Source organism: Hyperolius riggenbachi, chromosome 10 (genome assembly GCF_040937935.1).
Source record: "Hyperolius riggenbachi isolate aHypRig1 chromosome 10, aHypRig1.pri, whole genome shotgun sequence".
NCBI lineage: Eukaryota > Metazoa > Chordata > Amphibia > Anura > Hyperoliidae > Hyperolius > Hyperolius riggenbachi.
The window spans coordinates 85367251-85388549 of NC_090655.1; the positions used below are offsets into that span (position 1 = coordinate 85367251).

Consider the following 21299-nt stretch of genomic DNA (forward strand, 5'->3'; position numbering starts at 1 on the left):
TACTACCCCTAATTTACCAGAGGTGCTGGCAAACCCAAATTGGCAATCCCCTGATTCCGCCGCACCCGTACTTCCCCCTTTCACCGCCCAGTCTGGAGTCCAGGTGGAGACAGATAATCTAGGATCGGCCCTAGACTTTTTCTATCTGTTCTTCACCCAGGATCTCTTGGACTTAATTGTGGCAGAGACCAACCGTAAGGCCACACAATATATAACCGCCAATCCAGAAAAGTACCTTGCCCAGCCTTTTCGGTGGAAACCAGTCCAAGTTTCCGAAATGAAAATTTTTTTGGGCCTTCTCCTTCACACGGGACTAGTAAAGCAGAATGTGTTGCGGTCTTATTGGTCTACGGACCCAGCACATCATGTTCCCCTGTACTCTGCTGCCATGTCCAGGACACGATTTGAGAACATCCTGAGCTTCCTGCACTTCAATGACAACGAAACCTGTCATCGAAGTGACCACCCTGCTTTTGACCGGCTCCACAAAATTCGACCCCTCATAGACCACCTGTCATCCAGATTTGCAGATGCTTATACCCCTGACCAGGACATCTGCGTAGACGAGTCCCTCATACGCTTTACCGGGCGCCTTCGCATCAAACAGTACATCCCAAACAAGCGCGCCCGGTATGGGGTGAAACTGTATAAGCTCTGTGAAAGGGCCACAGGCTATACATCTTATTTTAGGGTCTATGAGGGAAAAGACTCAAAATTGGAGCCGGTCGGATGCCCTGACTACCTGGGGAGCAGTGGAAAGGTTGTGTGGGACTTGGTGTCACCCTTGTTCCAGAAGGGGTACCATCTTTTTGTGGACAATTATTACACAAGTGTGGCCCTCTTTCAGCACTTAAAAATAGAAAAAATCCGATGCTGTGGCACCGTGCGGCCTAGTCGCCGGGGCTTCCCCCAACGGCTCATTACCACCAAACTTCAACGGGGGCAGAGGGCCGCCTTGTGTGCTGACGACCTGCTCGCGGTGAAATGGAAGGACAAGAGGGAGGTTTACTTCCTGTCCACCATTCACGCAGACACGACAGTTGAAATTCAACGGCGAACTAAGGTAATTGAAAAACCCCTTGTCGTCCACGAGTATAATACTAACATGGGAGGGGTGGACTTCAATGACCAGAGGTTAGCGCCCTATTTAGTTGCCCGAAAAACAAGACGCTGGTATAAAAAAGTGTCTTTTTACCTCATTCAATTGGCAATTTACAACAGCTTTGTTCTCTACAGTAAGGCTGGGAGAACTGGCTCGTTTATTCAATTTAATAAACAGATCGTGATGGAACTCCTGTATCCAGGAGGTGCCGTGGCCCAACCCCAAGATGCAACTAGCCGGCTACATGGAAGGCATTACGCCTATCCAATTCCGACTACCCCAGGTCAACGAATCCGAAGAAAACGCTGTCGTGTCTGCAGCAGGGCTGGAATAAGGCGTGACACCACTGTTTATTGTCCCACCTGTCCTGACCAGCCTGGCCTATGCCTAGGGGAGTGTTTTGAGAGGTACCACGAGCAGGTACACTATTAGAGAATAGGGAACTCCACACACAGCGGTAGGCACACAAGGGTCTCTCAGTGCTATTTCACACTGCTGCGATGCGTTAGGGCAAAATGCCTAGCAAAAGTCACACTTTGCGGTCCCCCCCTACGCCGGAAGTGCTTGACTTAACGCTAGTGCATGCCTACGTTACTGCGTGGCTTCTGTGGCAATATCGATCGGCGCGGAAGTCATGTTAGTCTATGGCGACGCAGTTCATTACTAGGCCGAATGCTACTCTTGTGGTATTGCCTGAAGGTCTGTTTTGGACGATACGGTGCGGCGGGCTCGACCCACCGGATATGTCAATATGCAGTGTGAAACCAAACATCGGGTTTCCAGAGACCCTAATACACAGGGCTGCCAGAAACCTCTCCTTTCACTTGGGACAAATTGCGTAATGTATTTCGCCACAACTCTGTGCGATTTGCACTTCGCACATTGTTCCATGGGGGAGGAGAGGTTTGTCCTCGGGAGGTAAGTTAAAAAAAAACAAAAAACAGGTAAGCAAAGAAGTTAATGTTTGGTTTGCAATGTTAAGTTTTTTATTAAAAAAGTTCAAAGGTTATTAATGTTAATGAAGTAATTGCTTTGCTGCTTGCTTGTTTTTTGGGTTTTTTTTTCTCTTTTTCCATCCAATAACCTTCCAGGTGGACCGAGCGAACGACTAACCAGCTGCAGTACTGATGGTGCATCCTGACAGAACGTTGCGCGTCTGTCAGCTTACACACAAGTCGGTGCATGCAGCGCTGCAGGACGAGATTTCTCCTCCGCAGTCAAAAAGATACGTTTGCCGAGGCATATGGGCCGAGGCGTGGTGTTGGGGATTCATATGCTTTGGCAAACACTTTGTATCAAAAAAGAACTCTGGCAATGATTTGTTCATCCACATCGATCGGTGTGAATGGATAAATCAGGTTTGCCAGGGCATACGAGCTGGTGGGTTTGGATTTTTGGGGCGGCAGCTCCTATGTCCTGGCAGACGCCTTCCCCTCCTTTTTGTATTGTTTTGTCTTTTTTTCTATCCAGACCGACCAATCAGCTGCAGCACTGATGGTGCATCCTGACAGAACATTGCGCGCCTGTCAGCTTACACACAAGTCGGTGCATGTAGCGCTGCAGGACGAGATTTCTCCTCCGCAGTCAAAAAGATACGTTTGCCGAGGCATATGGGCCGAGGAGTGGTGTTGGGGATTCATATGCTTTGGCAAACACTTTGTATCAAAAAAGAACTCTGGCAATGATTTGTTCATCCACATCGATCAGTGTGAATGGATAAATCAGGTTTGCCAGGGCATACGAGCTGGTGGGTTTGGATTTTTGGGGCGGCAGCTCCTATGTCCTGGCAGACGCCTTCCTCCTCTTTTTTTTTTTTCAAAATTTTTTGGCATCCACATTGATTGATTGTTTGACGTTCATTTTTCCTTTCAGCCCACAGTGCATTACCCTTATGCCCAATATAAGGAGTATAGCAGAAACTCCTAATACTGGCCATACATGTAATGATTGCAGAGACCCTAAAATGCCAGGACAGACCCCACGAATGATGCCATTTTGGAAAGAGGACACCCCAAAGTATTCCGTGAGGTGCATGGTGAGTTCATAGAATGTTTTATTTTTTGTCACAAGTTAGCAGAAATTGTGGTTTTGTGTTTTTTTTTTTTTTTCACAAAATGTCATTTTCCGCTAACTTGTGACAAAAAATAAAATTTTCTATGAACTCACCATGGCCCTCATGGAATACCTTAGCGTGTATTCTTTCCAAAATGGGGTCATTTGTGGGGTTTGTTAACTGTCCTGGCAAGTGGGCGGGGTGCTAAATTTTGAGCACCCCTGTAAAGCCTAAAGGTACTCATTGGACTCTGGGCCCCTTAGCGCAGTTAGGGTGCAAAAAAGTGCCACACATGTGGTATCGCCGTACTCGGGAGAAGTAGTATAATGTGTTTTGGGGTGTATTTTTACACATACCTATGCTGGGTGGGAGAAATACCTCTGTAAATGACAATCTTTTGATTTTTTTACACACAATTGTCCATTTACAGAGTTATTTCTCCCACCCAGCATGGGTATGTGTAAAAATACACCCCAAAACACATTGTACTACTTCTCCCGAGTACGGCGATACCACATGTGTGGCACTTTTTTGCACCCTAACTGCGCTAAAGGGCCCAAAGTCCAATGAGTACCTTTAGGATTTCACAGGTCATTTTGCGGAATTTGATTTCCAGACTACTCCTCGCGGTTTAGGGCCCCTAAAATGCCAGGGCAGTATAGGAACCCCACAAATGACCCCATTTTAGAAAGAAGACACCCCAAGGTATTCAGTTAGGAGTATGGGAAGTTCATAGAAGATTTTATTTTTTTGTCACAAATTAGCGGAAATTGATTTTAATTGTTTTTTCCCACAAAGTGTCATGTTCCGCTAACTTGTGACAAAAAATAAAATCTTCTATGAACTCACCATACTCCTAACGGAATACCTTGGGGTGTCTTCTTTCTAAAATGGGGTCATTTGTGGGGTTCCTATACTGCCCTGGCATTTTAGGGGCCCTAAACCGTGAGGAGTAGTCTGAAAATCAAATTCCGCAAAATGACCTGTGAAATCCTAAAGGTACTCATTGGACTTTGGGCCCTTTACCGCAGTTAGGGTGCAAAAAAGTGCCACACATGTGGTATTGCCGTACTCGGGAGAAGTAGTATAATGTGTTTTGGGGTGTATTTTTACACATACCCATGCTGGGTGGGAGAAATACCTCTGTAAATGACAATCTTTTGATTTTTTTACACGCGATTGTCCATTTACAGAGTTATTTCTCCCACCCAGCATGGGTATGTGTAAAAATACACCCCAAAACACATTATACTACTTCTCCCGAGTACGGCAATACCACATGTGTGGCACTTTTTTGCACCCTAACTGCGCTAAAGGGCCCAAAGTCCAATGAGTACCTTTAGGATTTCACAGGTCATTTTGCGGAATTTGATTTCCAGACTACTCCTCACGGTTTAGGGCCCCTAAAATGCCAGGGCAGTATAGGAACCCCACAAATGACCCCATTTTAGAAAGAAGACACCCCAAGGTATTCAGTTAGGAGTATGGGGAATTCATAGAAGATTTTATTTTTTTGTCACAAGTTAGCGGAAATTGATTTTAATTGTTTTTTTCCACAAAGTGTCATGTTCCGCTAACTTGTGACAAAAAATAAAATCTTCTATGAACTCACCATACTCCTAACTGAATACCTTGGGGTGTCTTCTTTCTAAAATGGGGTCATTTGTGGGGTTCCTATACTGCCCTGGCATTCTAGGGGCCCTAAACCGTGAGGAGTAGTCTTGAAACCAAATGTCGCAAAATGACCTGTGAAATCCTAAAGGTACTCATTGGACTTTGGGCCCTTTAGCGCAGTTAGGGTGCAAAAAAGTGCCACACATGTGGTATTGCCGTACTCGGGAGAAGTAGTATAATGTGTTTTGTGGTGTATTTTTACACATACCCATGCTGGGTGGGAGAAATACCTCTGTAAATGACAATCTTTTGATTTTTTTACACACGATTGTCCATTTACAGAGTTATTTCTCCCACCCAGCATGGGTATGTGTAAAAATACACCCCAAAACACATTATACTACTTCTCCCGAGTACGGCAATACCACATGTGTGGCACTTTTTTGCACCCTAACTGCGCTAAAGGGCCCAAAGTCCAATGAGTACCTTTAGGATTTCACAGGTCATTTTGCGGAATTTGATTTCCAGACTACTCCTCGCGGTTTAGGGCCCCTAAAATGCCAGGGCAGTATAGGAACCCCACAAATGACCCCATTTTAGAAAGAAGACACCCCAAGGTATTCAGTTAGGAGTATGGGAAGTTCATAGAAGATTTTATTTTTTTGTCACAAGTTAGCGGAAATTGATTTTAATTGTTTTTTCCCACAAAGTGTCATGTTCCGCTAACTTGTGACAAAAAATAAAATCTTCTATGAACTCACCATACTCCTAACGGAATACCTTGGGGTGTCTTCTTTCTAAAATGGGGTCATTTGTGGGGTTCCTATACTGCCCTGGCATTTTAGGGGCCCTAAACCGTGAGGAGTAGTCTGAAAATCAAATTCCGCAAAATGACCTGTGAAATCCTAAAGGTACTCATTGGACTTTGGGCCCTTTACCGCAGTTAGGGTGCAAAAAAGTGCCACACATGTGGTATTGCCGTACTCGGGAGAAGTAGTATAATGTGTTTTGGGGTGTATTTTTACACATACCCATGCTGGGTGGGAGAAATACCTCTGTAAATGACAATCTTTTGATTTTTTTACACGCGATTGTCCATTTACAGAGTTATTTCTCCCACCCAGCATGGGTATGTGTAAAAATACACCCCAAAACACATTATACTACTTCTCCCGAGTACGGCAATACCACATGTGTGGCACTTTTTTGCACCCTAACTGCGCTAAAGGGCCCAAAGTCCAATGAGTACCTTTAGGATTTCACAGGTCATTTTGCGGAATTTGATTTCCAGACTACTCCTCACGGTTTAGGGCCCCTAAAATGCCAGGGCAGTATAGGAACCCCACAAATGACCCCATTTTAGAAAGAAGACACCCCAAGGTATTCAGTTAGGAGTATGGGGAATTCATAGAAGATTTTATTTTTTTGTCACAAGTTAGCGGAAATTGATTTTAATTGTTTTTTTCCACAAAGTGTCATGTTCCGCTAACTTGTGACAAAAAATAAAATCTTCTATGAACTCACCATACTCCTAACGGAATACCTTGGGGTGTCTTCTTTCTAAAATGGGGTCATTTGTGGGGTTCCTATACTGCCCTGGCATTTTAGGGGCCCTAAACCGTGAGGAGTAGTCTTGAAACCAAATGTCGCAAAATGACCTGTGAAATCCTAAAGGTACTCATTGGACTTTGGGCCCTTTAGCGCAGTTAGGGTGCAAAAAAGTGCCACACATGTGGTATCGCCGTACTCGGGAGAAGTAGTATAATGTGTTTTGTGGTGTATTTTTACACATACCCATGCTGGGTGGGAGAAATAACTCTGTAAATGGACAATTGTGTGTAAAAAAAATTAAAAAATTGTCATTTACAGAGATATTTCTCCCACCCAGCATGGGTATGTGTAAAAATACACCCCAAAACACATTATACTACTTCTCCTGAGTACGGCAATACCACATGTGTGGCACTTTTTTGCAGCCTAACTGCGCTAAGGGGTCCAAAGTCCAATGAGCACCTTTAGGCTTTACAGGGGTGCTTACAATTTAGCACCCCCAAAATGTCAGGACAGTTAACACACCCCACAAATGACCCCATTTTGAAAAGTAGACCCTTCAAGGTATTCAGAGAGGGGCATGGTGAGTCCGTGGCAGATTTCATTTTTTTTTGTCGCAAGTTAGAAGAAATGGAAACTTTTTTTTTTTTATTTTTTTGTCACAAAATGTCATTTTCCGCTTACTTGTGACAAAAAATAATATCTTCTATGAACTCACTATGCCTCTCAGTGAATACTTTGGGATGTCTTCTTTCCAAAATGGGGTCATTTGGGGGGTATTTATACTATCCTGGAATTCTAGCCCCTCATGAAACATGACAGGGGGTCAGAAAAGTCATAGATGCTTGAAAATGGGAAAATTCACTTTTTGCACCATAGTTTGTAAACGCTATAACTTTTACCCAAACCAATAAATATACACTGAATGGGTTTTTTTTTATCCAAAACATGTTTGTCCACATTTTTCGCGCTGTATGTATACAGAAATTTTACTTTATTTGAAAAATGTCAGCACAGAAAGTGAAAAAAATCTTTTTTTTGCCAAAATTCATGTCTTTTTTGATGAATATAATAAAAAGTAAAAATCGCAGGAGCAATCAAATAGCAGCAAAAGAAAGCTTTATTAGTGACAAGAAAAGGAGGTAAAATTCATTTAGGTGGTAGGTTGTATGAGCGAGCAATAAACCGTGAAAGCTGCAGTGGTCTGAATGGAGAAAAAGGCTCTGGTCCTTAAGGGGCGAAAAGACTGTGGTCCTGAAGTGGTTAAGAGTGCCTAGATCTAAAGGCCCCATGAAAAGGTTGCTATGCGACCCCATAGTCTCTAGCTACGCCACTGCCATACCTTCAAGTAATCAAAATGAAGGCGTATAAACTTGTGTTTATCAAAAAACAAGAGAAAAGTGAGTGCACACCAGTGTCTATTGCCAAAGACTCTAAGTAATAACTTCACAGTGGTGCATCATTCGGATAAACTAGATTCATCATATATATTGCACAGTAGAGAAAGATTCCAGGAGCAACACACTGTATCCTTCTTCACACAAAAATCCACACCTTTATTCTTCAACTTCATAAAAAACAGCAACAACAATATTGGTATAAAAAACACATACTTATTGGCACATGAAGACTTCAGGAGGTGCAGAGGATTGTCGACGATCATTTCGACTTGCTATCTGGGCTTTATCAAGACCATATGACCCCTCTCAGCACATCAGACCTTCATATACAGATAGCCATGTCCCTCCGTACAAAAATCCCCCAATAGGAGGTAACATACACCTGATTACCTGAGTGCCTGCACCTGCAAAGGCCATAATTTTGCGCTGTCCAATCACGTGTTGCCAATGGGCTAATAGGAGTCTGCCCATGGCTTTAAACCGCCCTATCTACGCAACTTCAGGAGAAAAACACTGTATATTTTATACCAAAATCCACATCTTTATTCTTGACACCCCCCCCCCCCCCCCCCCCCCATACCTCTCGTTTAAGAGGTGTAGAAATCTTTGTGATCAATTAGTTAAAAGGGAATTTAAAGCTCCACAAGAAAGTACTTGGTTACATCGGACAAGGATGATTGGGAACTACTGTTGTTATCCAGAATTTTATGTAAAAAAAAAAAAGTGCTTTCAAATTACTGTACAAATTTCACCACACAAAGTTGCAGCTAGGTTAGAACCAGTTTCCACTGTACGCGGTGCGATAAGGCTACATAGCAGCATTGCACCGCGGCCGAACGGAAACCAATGCATCGCAATAGAACAGTTTCCATTGCGTGCTGGCTATGCGGAGCGATGTGGAGCGATCCGAGAATCTGCAGAATGCTGCAGATTCTCACACGGCCGCATCCGCCCGCATCAGCGTCCCGTCTCCTCCAGTCACTTTTCGCATCGGGAGATGCAAGCGGAAGTGATGCAACGTGGTGAGTAGAGATGGCCCGAACTGTTCCCGGCGAACTTCCATGGTTCGTGATCGCGGAGAACCGCAAACTTTTACGGAAGTTCGGTTCACCCCCATAGTCCATCATTAGGGTCAACTTTGACCCTCTACATCACAGTCAGCATGCACATTGTAGCCAATCAGGCTACACTCCCTCCTGGAGCCCCACCCTCCCCTTATAAAAGGCAGGCAGCGTCAGGCATTGGACTCACTCGTGTGCCTGCGGTAATTAGAGAAGGGAGAGCTGCTGCAGACTCACATAGGGAAAGCTTAGTTAGACTCTTGTAGGCTTGTTAGCTTGCTCCTTGCTGATTCTTATTGCTAAAAAAGCACCCCTCAACAGCTCATTTGAGCGCTAATCTTGTTCTTGTTATCTATTTTTTTTTTTGTGTGTGTGGCCCACTTGCATTATATGCAGCCCTGTCAGTCAGTCGCAGCTGGCCTTTGGCACCTTAATTCCTACTGTGCCACTGCCAGGCCCAGCACATTCAGTGACTACCTGTGTGTGTGACAGGCAGCTTCACATTTGTAATCCCAATCACTGCAACTGTTCACTGTTCAGTGCACCTACCTACCTATACCTACGTGAGCATACGCATTGTTAATACCACCAGTCATTGCACCTGTCATTGCAGTCTATGTGTGTATGACAGGCAGCTGCACATTTGTAATCCCAATCACTGCACCTGTTCACTGTTCAGTGCACCTACCTACCTATACCTACGTGAGCATACGCATTGTTAATACCACCAGTCATTGCACCTTTCATTGCAGTCCGTGTGTGTGTGTGACAGGCAGCTGCACATTTGTAATCCCAATCACTGCACCTGTTCACTGTTCAGTGCACCTACCTACCTATGGCTACATGAGCGCACGCATTGTTAATACCAACAGTCATTGCACCTGTTCAGGGTACCTGTGTGTGTGTGTGACAGGCAGCAACCTGTTGACTGCACCTGCGTAACCGCACATTGTTGTGCCAGCAGTCACTGCATACCTGTTCACTGCACCTGTGTAACCGTACATTGTATTAGTCAAGTCAGTGCATACCTTTAACTTCATCCCCCCCAATATGGACAAAACAAAAGGCAGAGCCAGAGGCAGGCCACCTGGCAGGTCGGTTTGAGGTCGCGCTGTCGTGATTTTGTGTGGCCCTCCACCAAAGTACAATGTTCAGAAGAAGGTACGTGCCATCAACCCCCAATATTGTCAGGACGTAGTTGCCTATTTAACACAGAACACCTCATCTTTCTCAGCTTCCGCACGGAAGCGTGACATATCTTCCTCCTCCTGCTCTGATTCTGGCACCCCACTTAACACTCAGTTGGCCGCCACCACCAAAGTGCCATCACCTAAGGGCTCAGCGGTGTGGTAATTTTTTTGTGTGTCTGCCTCAGATGAGAGCAATGCCATCTGTACTCTCTGCCACCGAAAATTTAGCCGTGGAAAGACCAAGGGCTCGATTCACAAAGCGGTGATAACCCAGTTATCACGCCTAAAAGACTTTAGGCGTGATGACCTTTTCACCACTGAGTTATCACCGATTTTTCCTGCTCTTCGCGCGAAGTTACCGCGCGTACGCGCGTGAGAGCGCGCGCAAAGTCCCATAGGGCTTAATGGGAGCTTCGCGCGAAGCGTCGGGTGTTGCGCGCGCTCTTACGCGCGTACGCGCGTACGCGCGTACGCGCGGCAACTTCGCGCAAGTTTCTTCTTATCATGCCTAAAGTGACTTTAGGCGTGATAAGGGCCTTTTCACCACGGTGCTAACACTTTGCACCGCTTGGTGAATCGAGCCCCAAGACTAGCGTAGGGACAGCTACCTTACGAAGGCACATGATTACAAAGCACAAACTGCAATGGGATGACCACCTGAGGAAAAGCAGCACACAAAAGCAAAGCCACACACCGCAGTGGAAGATACCAGGCTGCAATTTTTTCTCAAAAAAGGCGATACCTAAACTGTACCGTGATGTTGAAAGGCAAGTGGTGACATCTCTGGCACACAGTGTTGGGTCAAGGGTCCATCTGACCATAGATGCCTGGTCTGCAAAGCACGCTCAGGCCTCTGAGTCCCCGAAGACTAAGTCAGTCCCCACACACAGCATCTCTGCCTGCACGCCATGTGACTGCCTGCTCCAAGACTAAGTCGGTCCCCACACAGCATCTCTGCCTGCAGGCCAGTTGACTGTCTTCTCCGCCACCACCAACAGGGTCCACCAGGACTCCAGGTGGATTCCTTAATTTTTAAGGCCTAGCTGCGGCCGCTATAATAATTTTTCTGGTGCGTGTACATGCCTGCCTAATTTTTCTAGCTGCACTGCGGCTGCAACAACAAAACAAAAGGCATGTACATGTGTCAATTCCTCTTCGTGATCGTTACCTTGCCGTGGTGAAGGGGCTTGCATATCACAATGAAGCAATGACCGACGGCTATATGAGTGTCTCGGGGGGTGGCACACCAAAGATAATAAGGTTGTTGCTTCATTGTGGATAGACCAAATTCGATCAGCTATTGTTCTGTCATTGAGCTAACTCAGCCTGGCGATCATATGGGCTTGAAAACCGCTATCGCCTGCACTCTCACCATGGTGCGCACCAGTCCAGCACGGCCATCACTACACAAACAGCTGTTTGCGGTGCGTTACACAGTGAGTTTGGTGTGTCAGTGTGAAGCAGTACTCTAATTACACTCCCTGATTGATGTATACACATGCAAGATGTTTTAAAGCACTTTAGGCCTCCAATTTAGCATGCAATGTGATTTCTGCCCTTAAAGAGACACTGAAGCGAGAATAAACGTGTGTCCCTTCACCCCCAAATCCCCCCCTGCAAAATCAACGACCAACTTGGTCGTAGATTTTGCTGCTCTTGAGGCAGGGCTAACGGCTGCAGCCCTGCCTCCGTCTCAGCGCCGTCTATCAGCGGCGCATTGCCGCCTCTCCCCCGCCCCTCTCAGCGAAGGAAGACTGAGAGGGGTGGGGGAGAGGCGGAGATACGCGCTGACAGACGCGCGTGAGGTAGGGCTGCTGCCATTAGCCCTGCCTGAATGCGGAAGAGATCCCCGCAAAGAACAGAGGGGATTTGGGAGGTAAGGGACCCTTGTTTAGCCGCGGGATAGCGGCGTTTTAGCAGGGGCACACATGCCCCTGCTGAATATAAGCACTGAAGCGAGATTTATTCTCGCTTCAGTGTCTCTTTAAAACGCTGCTTTGCATCAAATCCAGATTTTTCCCTGGGACTTTTGGCGTCTATCCCACTCATCCATGCAAAAACTCAGATGTAAGACTCCTTGAAACATCTTTTCCATCACTTTTGTGGCCAGCATAAATGTTTCTAGTTTTCAAAGTTTGCCTCCCCATTGAAGTCTATTGCGGTTCGTGGAAGTTCGCAAGTTCGCGAACGTTTGTGAAAGTTTCGCGAACCTAAAATCGGAGGTTCGAGCCATCTCTAGTGGTGAGGGAGCTGCACTCGCATCGCTTTGCAAGTGCAGCCCTTACCTCTGTCTGCAGCTTTTAGCTGTGTCTGATACAGGTACACACAGGAACATATTTTCCTAACCTGTTGACTAGCGATTGTCAGTTTTTTATTATTATTTATGCAGACAGACAAATAACATTTATATTGTGCTTTTCTCCTGGTGGACTCAAAGCGCATGAGCAGCAGCCACTAGGGCACACTCTATAAGCAGTAGCAGTGTTAGAGAGCCTAGCTCAAGGATTCCTTGCTGAATAGGTGTTGGCTTACTAAACAGGAAGAGCCGAGATTTGAACCCTGGTTTTCTGTGTCAGAGGCAGAGCCCTTAACCAGTACATTGTCCAGCCAACACATTATGCAGCGCTGGACAATAAATAGGGATACATACAATGTAAACAAGGGTTGACAGACAGAAAGGTAGCACACAGGGCCGGGCCGAGGCATAGGCTGGAGAGGCTCCAGCCTCAGGGCGCAGTGTAGGAGGGGGCGCACAATTCATTTAGTTGTCATTCCTAATTGTGTATGAAGCAGAAAAAAATAAGAAAAGGGGATACATAGCAGTGACTGCAAGCCAGATAACTAGATATTAAGGCGTTGGGGAGGTTGTGGGCCCTGTGGCCCTCTTAGTCTAATAGCAATCAGTGTGCGATGGCTGGGGTGGGAGGGATGGAGGGGCGCACTTTGGTGTCTCAGCCTTGGGTGCTGGAGGACCTTGTCCCTGCTCTGGTAGCACACCATTATACAACATAACACAAGGCTATACATGCAACAGGGTATATGGTGTATGATCATGCAATCATGCAGAGACCCAGCATGTCATTTCCGAGTTAGTCCATAGGAAGGTGTTTTAGCTGGAGTTGCAAGATCAAGAAGGATGCACTAATTTACGAAAAAAGAAAAAAAGAAAGGAGCAGTTTGGCACTTGCATTCCACTAAAAAAGCTTTATTCTTGCGGCTTCAAAGTTTCTCATAATCATATACACATATAAATATCATGGTAAAAAAGTTCCTACCAGGTCCTTTAAGCACTGTGGGGTATGGTTGGAGCAGTGTGGGGCCTGACGACCGTTTCGCTCACTGAGCGTCCTCAGAGGTGCAGAGAGAGCCTCTGAGGACGCTCAGTGAGCGAAATAGTCGTCAGGTCCCACACTGCTCCCACCATACCCCACAGCGCTTAAAGGACCTGGTAGGAACTTTTTTACCATGTTATTTATATGTGTATATGATTATGAGAAACTTTGAAGCCGCAAGAATAAAGCTTTTTTAGTGGCATGCAAGTGCCAAACTGCTCCTTTCTTTTTTTCTTTTTTCATAATGCATGCTGTTGTTTTGGTTTTGAACACGCATGAACCACATTAATCCAACCTGGTCTTCACTCCGGATCCCCTCAATGTTGTTTATATACCTTTATAGAAACACACTAGCGGTGTAGTGCCCGTCTACTTTTTTCTATTAATCATCATCTGAAGGATGCACTAAGGAAGGAGGGGGAGAGGGAGACCCTACCATTACCAAAGGCTTACAATCTAAATTCAAGTTCAACAGAATTCTTTAATGAGGAGTTGTATGGAACCAATGAAGATGTATAGAATCAAACTGCTCAAAGTGATTAATTTGTAAGTGTTTGATAATGTGTTCATACCATATCTTACTTCTACTTCTTGTTTTGCTCTGCACAGGAAGTGGAAGTGAGACACAAGTCAGTTTGAAACTCAAAGATCAGTCACCTGATCAAGCCCTGTGCTTCTCCATAGTTCAGTTCTCCTCAAAGAGAATTTCTATAAACAAAATTAAGCAACTCTATTGTTGTGAAAATAAAAAAGGACAATCTAAAAGTGTACCTATAAAAATGGTGCACCAACAAAAATAGTGCCGGAGACCGCTGGTATTTGAATATCGGTAAAATTAACAATATACTTCTATTTAATTTCTATAGTAACACATTGGTAATCTTTACCAATATTTTACTATGACCTAACCTAAGCTGAAGCATCACTATGTATTACCTGCTCCTGGCGATGGCATTTTCTCCACTTCCTGGTTAGTTTGCAAATGTCCTGCAGCCAGCCAATTACCATACGGGGCTGAAGCCGCATGGTGATTGGCTGGCTGCATGACAAATGCAAACTAACCAGGAAGTGGAGGAGATGCGATTGCCGGGAGCAGGTAATGTATAATAACGCCTATGCTACTCTCACACTGAACCCTCCCTCTACCTATGCCCAACCCTAAATCCCCACCTGGTGCCTAAACTTTTCATACAAGCAAACAAAGAAGAACTTGTGCTACTGCCATGAATATGTAGAAGCCTTCTTTGAATTGTCTGCTATGTCTAAAAAATTGTTTCTGGTTACACATCAAAAATTAAAGTTTCAAATAGACAATGTTTAATAGCATTCAACTACAAATTTGCTTTTGTATCTATATAACATTTTCATTGAATTTTGTTTTCTGATCAGAACCCTTTTGTATTCCCGCAGGTTTTCACCTCCCATATTCTGCTATTTGATAAGCATAGTGCCATCTCTTTGGCTTCTTGAAATGAACTATGAATCTCAAGTAAGTTTCCTCTACAGAAACAATCCCACCTGTGTTAAAGTGTTGTGAAATGTGGACAAACTCTCGGAATTGCTGTCAGTATAAGAGGACTACCAAAAGCCTGTACCTCCTAGGCATGTAGGAATCAAATATGTGTAGATTCTAAGTCAGAAGCTGTAGTATGTTGCACCAAAAAAAGTTAGAGTCCAGACTCTAGAAAGTACAGCTACATGAGAGTCCAAGAAGTGCCATGGAATACAGCTGACATCAGGGGCATTGGAACCATCACAGCAGTGAAGCTGCTTCTTCACTCCCCTTCTATGTGTAGCTCTGCATTATGCAGCCAGTCACCATTCGGGTCCTGTCATGTGACAGGCACCATGAGCTGCATGGTGATTGGCTGACAGATGCGCAGCTACACAGAAGAAGAGAGCAGAGTACCTGTCACACCATTGGAAGCATGCAATAGTTAACCGTCCACTGCTGCTGCTCTGCATTTACCTCTGCATTTGCTAAGCAGGAGAAAGCCCCCTTGGCACATCCCCTCCACCGATGGTGGGGGTTGCATGGACTTTTGTTTTGCCCCCTGTGCAGAGTGGAGCAAGGATAGCTGAGAACTAAATGTGATTATCTGGTTGCACAACATAGTTCATTTCCATGTCTTCATTAACAGATAATAATAATAATTCCTATAGATCCTGTCCTGTATATTCTTCTCCTTTGTTTGTTTACTGATGGTCATGCGATGGTCATATGACCAGAAATATGACCCACTGATGGCTGTGTGGTGGAACAGAGCAGATCGGATCAGATCAGTATTATACTTAGGGCCATATCCTATTCAAGGTGATAAGTAGCTTGCAGATGCGAGCTACTTATCACCTTGCCACTAGGCGAGGATTACCGGCAAATCCTATTGCCCATATCCTTCGCGCGATGGCCGATCGTTAGAGAGCATTACTCAGGCAAAAGCCTGAGCGATGCTCCCTTTTACCGAGCGATGGGGAGTGAGGTTTACGCTGTGGTGCTGTCCATCAGCACCACGGCCTCACTCCCCACACATGCGCCGAACATCGCCGACATCTTCCGCCGCAGCATCTGGGGGTCTCCTTTAATAAGGAGACCCCCAGAGCTCCCCGTCGGGTCGCCGCACAGTTTAGAAGCCCCCGCGCCGCTCTGCCGGGCTCCCCTGTCATACGTACCGCCGCCGATCACCCGCCGCCTCTCGCCGCAAAATCCGTCACGTAATTACAGTGTATCTAACACTGTAATTACTGTGCGCATAGAAGGAGCCCGGGCAAAGCATCTTTGAATCTGCAGCCGGGCTCCCCATTTGTCCACTGTCTGAGCCATTTTATTGGTTCAGACAGCAGACCAATGGGGAGCCCGGCTGCAGATTCAAAGATGCTTTGCCCGGGCTCCTTCTATGCGCACAGTAATTACAGTGTTAGATACACTGTAATTACGTGACGGATTTTGCGGCGAGAGGCGGCGGGTGATCGGCGGTGGTACGTATGACAGGGGAGCCCGGCAGAGCTGCGCGGGGGCTTCTAAACTGTGCAGCGACCCGATGGGGAGCTCTGGGGGTCTCCTTTTTGCAGGTCTAAGCTAACGCTCATGTCTGCCGGGAAGCATCGCTTCCCGGAGACATGATAAGGGTAATTGGATTCTGTGTTAAGAACTCGCTGGGCGATTATATCGCCCAAGCGAGTTCTTTTCCGCCTGGGGGGGTCTAAAGTTTAATTAGATTAGGCGATGCCCCCATCGCCTAAGTTAAGAACTCGCCAGTGCTTACCGCTGGCGAGTTCAGCAATAGAATATGGCCCTTAGTGCTCACGCTCCATCCCCCACTCTCTTTGAGAGACAGTCAGAGCACTTGTAATTTGGGGGCAGGAGGGCAGCTCCTATATCTGGGCTATTAAGCTGCATTTTTTTATATGCGTTTAGTGGGATAAACCCAAAAGATTTCCTATGGGACCCCATGAGTTTTAGCAATGCCTTGGGCTAAAATAATTGCAAGAATAGAACTCTCAGCTTCAATTTTAGCAAATTAGCTTCTTATTGAGATTGAAAAAAATACTTTTAATGATACTCAATAAAAAAAAATGGATTGTGGAGCAAAAGTAAGGGTATTTTTCCTTCAAGTGAGTTATTAGAAATGCCCCCCTTGTAAAATCTTGAGTCATACAGTGAACACAGTGAGTCAGTTGTATGTTGTGACACAGGTGTTGGCCTCCTGCTGTGTAAACGGCAAGAGCAGGATATTACTGTACCGTCATTAGAAGGCTACATCCCACACGTCTATTCCACAAATCACTTCAAGGCCTAGTAAAACTTTGGGTTCCTCAAAATGTATTTGCGCTGAATGACTGCAGAGATAATATTTCCATCATGAAACATCCCAGCACGGAAAAGCGAGACAAAGCTGAATGTCAGTGTGTGAGAAATGAAAACAATGTCTGATTATAAACTTTAAAAGGATGTCCACCCCAGACATGGCACATCTCACCCCTAATTCAGATAAAGCCACACTGATGGATTGTAAGACCTCTGCTCTTCTGTGGCGTCGGATAATTTACTTACCATAAATATGAATACGGCACATGGCAAGATCTGTATGGAAAGCTGCATATTTCACTAAAGAGAGGAAACTACGTCGGAGATTATTAATCGTAGAGACAGATTTTACCTCTTCAAAAGCAACATTCATGCACGCTGAAGACGGTTTACATCAAATAATCGTAGCTCTGTTTTTTCTTCCAACTCAATTCAAAAGAAACCTTGTAGTTTAGGTCAATTATGACCCAACCCACCCCTTTCCAGCCAGTTATATTACGAGCCTGTTTTCATTAGATTCTCCAGCGCTGCAGTGGGAACTCTTTTATGAATATAAATTCAGACTCTCATAATAAAAAAAAAATCCTCACATGACTGCAACAGCACAAATACAAATTCACTAACATCCAGCAACCCTTCATATATGACTCAGACAAGGGCTACATTTTATGGCCTAACAAATTATTTAGAAAAAAATAAAGTAAAATTTACAGAATTGTGGCCTAAGGCCAAGGTCGTAAACAATAGCCCCTGCAATACCTGCAAGGGTGGGGTCCAGGGATTTTGGGGGCCCAGTCCTCCTCCCATCCATCTGAAAACAGCACCAAATGAGGACACAGAACTGATCCATATTTACCTGATCCTGCCTTGTGGGATCCCTGGAAGCCTGAGTCACTTGCTCTGCATACATGGCTCCCGATCATGTGACATTGGGAGCCATGTATGCAGAGCGAGTGGCTCAGGCTGCTGGGATGCAGGATTGGGTAAATACACATAGCTCCACTGCATTCTGCCAGGGGGAAGTATCTAAATTGTGTAGACATAGAAAAATAAATCACGCAGCCCCTTTCAATAGCTATGCACATCTAACCACCCTATGGGCCTGATTCACTAAACCGTGATAGCTCAAATATCACACCTTATCAAAGATATCACACCTTATCAAAGATAGAACACCTTATCAAAGTTAACACGACTTATCAGAGTAGCATAGCAAGCACTACAAACTTATGCCTGCTAATTGCCAATGGCACTCGTCCTGCCCTGAGCCCCTGCGGGTTTGTAACGCTCCCTATGCTACTCTAATAAGGCATGTTAACTTTGATAAGGTGTGATATCTTTGATAAGGTGTGATATTTGAGTTATCCCGGTTTAGTGAATCAAGCCCAAAAGGTAGGAGGTGCTAATCCAAAATGCAATGAACAACATCAAAAATTAAAAGACTCAACTAGTATGCATAAAGAGCTTTTAATTGGTCTCCCACCCCATCTTCCCAACACACTAAAAACACTTGCCCACGTGGCTCGACAAGCCTAGAACCCCAACAAACACACACTGACTGGTATCCTAAATACTGCAGGACCTGCTCTGTTTAAACACCCAACACCAGTCACTCACCACTCTACCTGTGAGTTTTTCAGGCTAATGACTAACAAGAGGTTGGCAGGCAATACTGCACTTGCAGCATACAGCTGCGCAAAGAATTGCCCGCCCACAGGATAGGGATACACTAAGCTTTAATGACAGCATCGCATGTGTAGCGTCTCACCACTCCTTCAACTTATCACTACTGTCCAATAGCAAGAGTCTATCAGAATTCCCAGCAGGATCCCAAAAACAAGGTTGTGTTGCGATCCTACACAGGAACTTGCTTTTGCTGGGTACCTTAAAGATCCTGGTGGACTTTTGCTACTGGACTGGTGTGTGTTTGTTGGGGTTCTTGGGCAGCTGATCCATGTGGGCCAGTGTTTTTAGTGGGTTGGGATACCAGGGTTGTTGAGGTGAGGTTTACGCCACACACAGTCGATCATTGTTTTGACCAATTAAAAACTCTTAATGCATACTAGTTGAGCGCTTCCAGTCCTTTACTTTTTGAAGAAGTATCTAAATATCTGTATGCACACGCCAGTGTGTTTCCTCTGCAAGTGAGAAGATGTGGAAATGCACTGAGTGGTAGAGGATGGGTGCAGTGTGCATGGGTCAGAGAATTGTGTGGGGTGGGTTCAGTGTATGTGGAGAGAATTCGCTGTGTATGAATCTAACATGTATGTGAGTGGATTCAGTGTATATGAAGAGGGCACACTGTATATGAATGTACCATGTGCAGTGTGTTTGTTGGGGTGGGTGGGACCCGCAGGGTGGCCCGCTTGCACAGGCATCCATTGTTACTCCCCTGCCTGAGACAACTGTTTGCCTAAATTACTTCTCCCTCCAAGTTCCTATGACTTGGAGGCAGAATACTATTTACTGCCTGCCCGGAATTTCAGCGGCAGCAGGGTGAGCCGTCATTCAGCTCACCCTGCGCCCAACTGACTGGGTGGCATGTGCATATGTTTCTCTATCCATCCCACCAAATCTCCAAAAGGAAAGCCACTGACATAACGCTACACACTCTAGAAATTTAGCTCAGGTGATCACAAATTATTGTTTTGGTTTAGGCAAATATAGAGTGTGTAGATAGCTTTAAACTTTAATACTTTTAACAGTTCTTAGATGTGCAGAACACAAAGTGGTAGCGTTCACAGCTGATGCCAATTAGGCATGGCAATGCTTAGGAGAACTCCCTGCAAAGCAAAAGGACTAGTTCAGATGAACGACTGGGAACAGTACAGTTTCTTCTTCCCAACTACCCAAAACATGATTGTGCAAAACAGCAGATAAAGTGGTCAAAAGCCAATGGCAGGAATATGTTAAAAGCATGACAAATTCCTGCTGTGGCAGTTGTACTGCAGTAGAGTCTTTTTCTTTTTGTGCAAACTTTGTTTGCAGCTTTTCATATGGCATTTTATCTGTATTTCTATGCAAATCTTTAATAATAGGCTGCAAAAACATACATTTTGCTTTGACAGACTCATGCAGGGGTAGTCATTGCATGGTAAAATGTACAAAAGAGTAGACAATTAGAGTGTGTGTAGTAATATACAATATAGACATGTTAGACCTGTTTTTAATCAGAGTATGGCATCAAGCCAATGAAACTTCTGGCATTGATCTGGTCAGTTAAGTGGCAGAGGGGGTTATTTTCAGCTGCTTTGGTGTTCATTCAATTAACAACAGGTGCACTTAAGTGGCAACACCCACAAAACAGGAATGGTTTAACAGGTTGAGACCATAAACATTTATCGCTCAGTTTTTCACTGGTGTTGCATTTGGTTATGGTCAATGTCATTACTGGTAGCATGAGGCAATATCTTGACCATTCAGAGATTGCACATTTAATCCATCAATATGTGCCATTGCCAGAGGTTTGCTGTGTCTCGAGGTCATGGAGGAAATTGCAAGAGACTTACAGAAGACCAGAAAGAAATGCCCTCATGGACTATCATCCTCTAGGAGCTCCACCCACTGTTTTTTACCTGTATGTTTAGTACACCATGTCGAGTAGAGAAGTTATCTTCCTCCATCTATAGCAAACAAAAAAATCATTGTTACAGGCCCAGACTCCTTCCCCATTGTTAGAGACCTAGCATCAGATCATCCCCCATGGTACAGAAGAGGAGGAATCTATCACAGTTATCACTCCCACCGGAGGTTTGACGATTAGATACTTTTAGGGTTTTCTTACAGGCATGTATAAATAGTATTAGCAAGAGCAATAGTTATATCATCCTTACTCAGTGGCGTAGCATTAAGGGATGCAGGGGGTGTGGCCCTGAGGGGCCCTCCCTCAACGGCAGTATTAACTCTTTATTGGTCCTATGCTGGGAATTATCACTTTTATAGACGCTTTAACCAATTAGCAGCCAGAAACTCGTAATCTCATGTATGATAGTTTGGGGCAGGGCTGCTGCAGCCAGCTATACTGGACTAAGAGTAGAGCCGATAATGTGTCCAGATCAGGTGAATATCAAGCATCCCCTGTGCAATTCTGCATTGGGCTGCAGGGGGCTCACTGGCAGGCTGGGGAGGCACAAAATAAAGTGGTGCCGCAGTGCACATAAAAAATAAAAATAAAAATGGCAAAAGGTTAAA

The 21299-nt window shown here is 45.0% G+C and overlaps 1 protein-coding gene across 1 annotated transcript in view; it reads left to right on the plus strand.

The window, feature by feature from the left end:
• The window catches only part of TMEM26 (transmembrane protein 26), a 114505-nt gene that overhangs the window by 75650 nt on the left and 17556 nt on the right, over positions 1-21299 (plus strand). The window contains exon 2 of the mRNA XM_068258925.1: positions 14714-14792. Coding sequence (XP_068115026.1) covers positions 14714-14792 — 79 coding nt within the window. The remainder of the gene's footprint in view (positions 1-14713; positions 14793-21299) is intronic.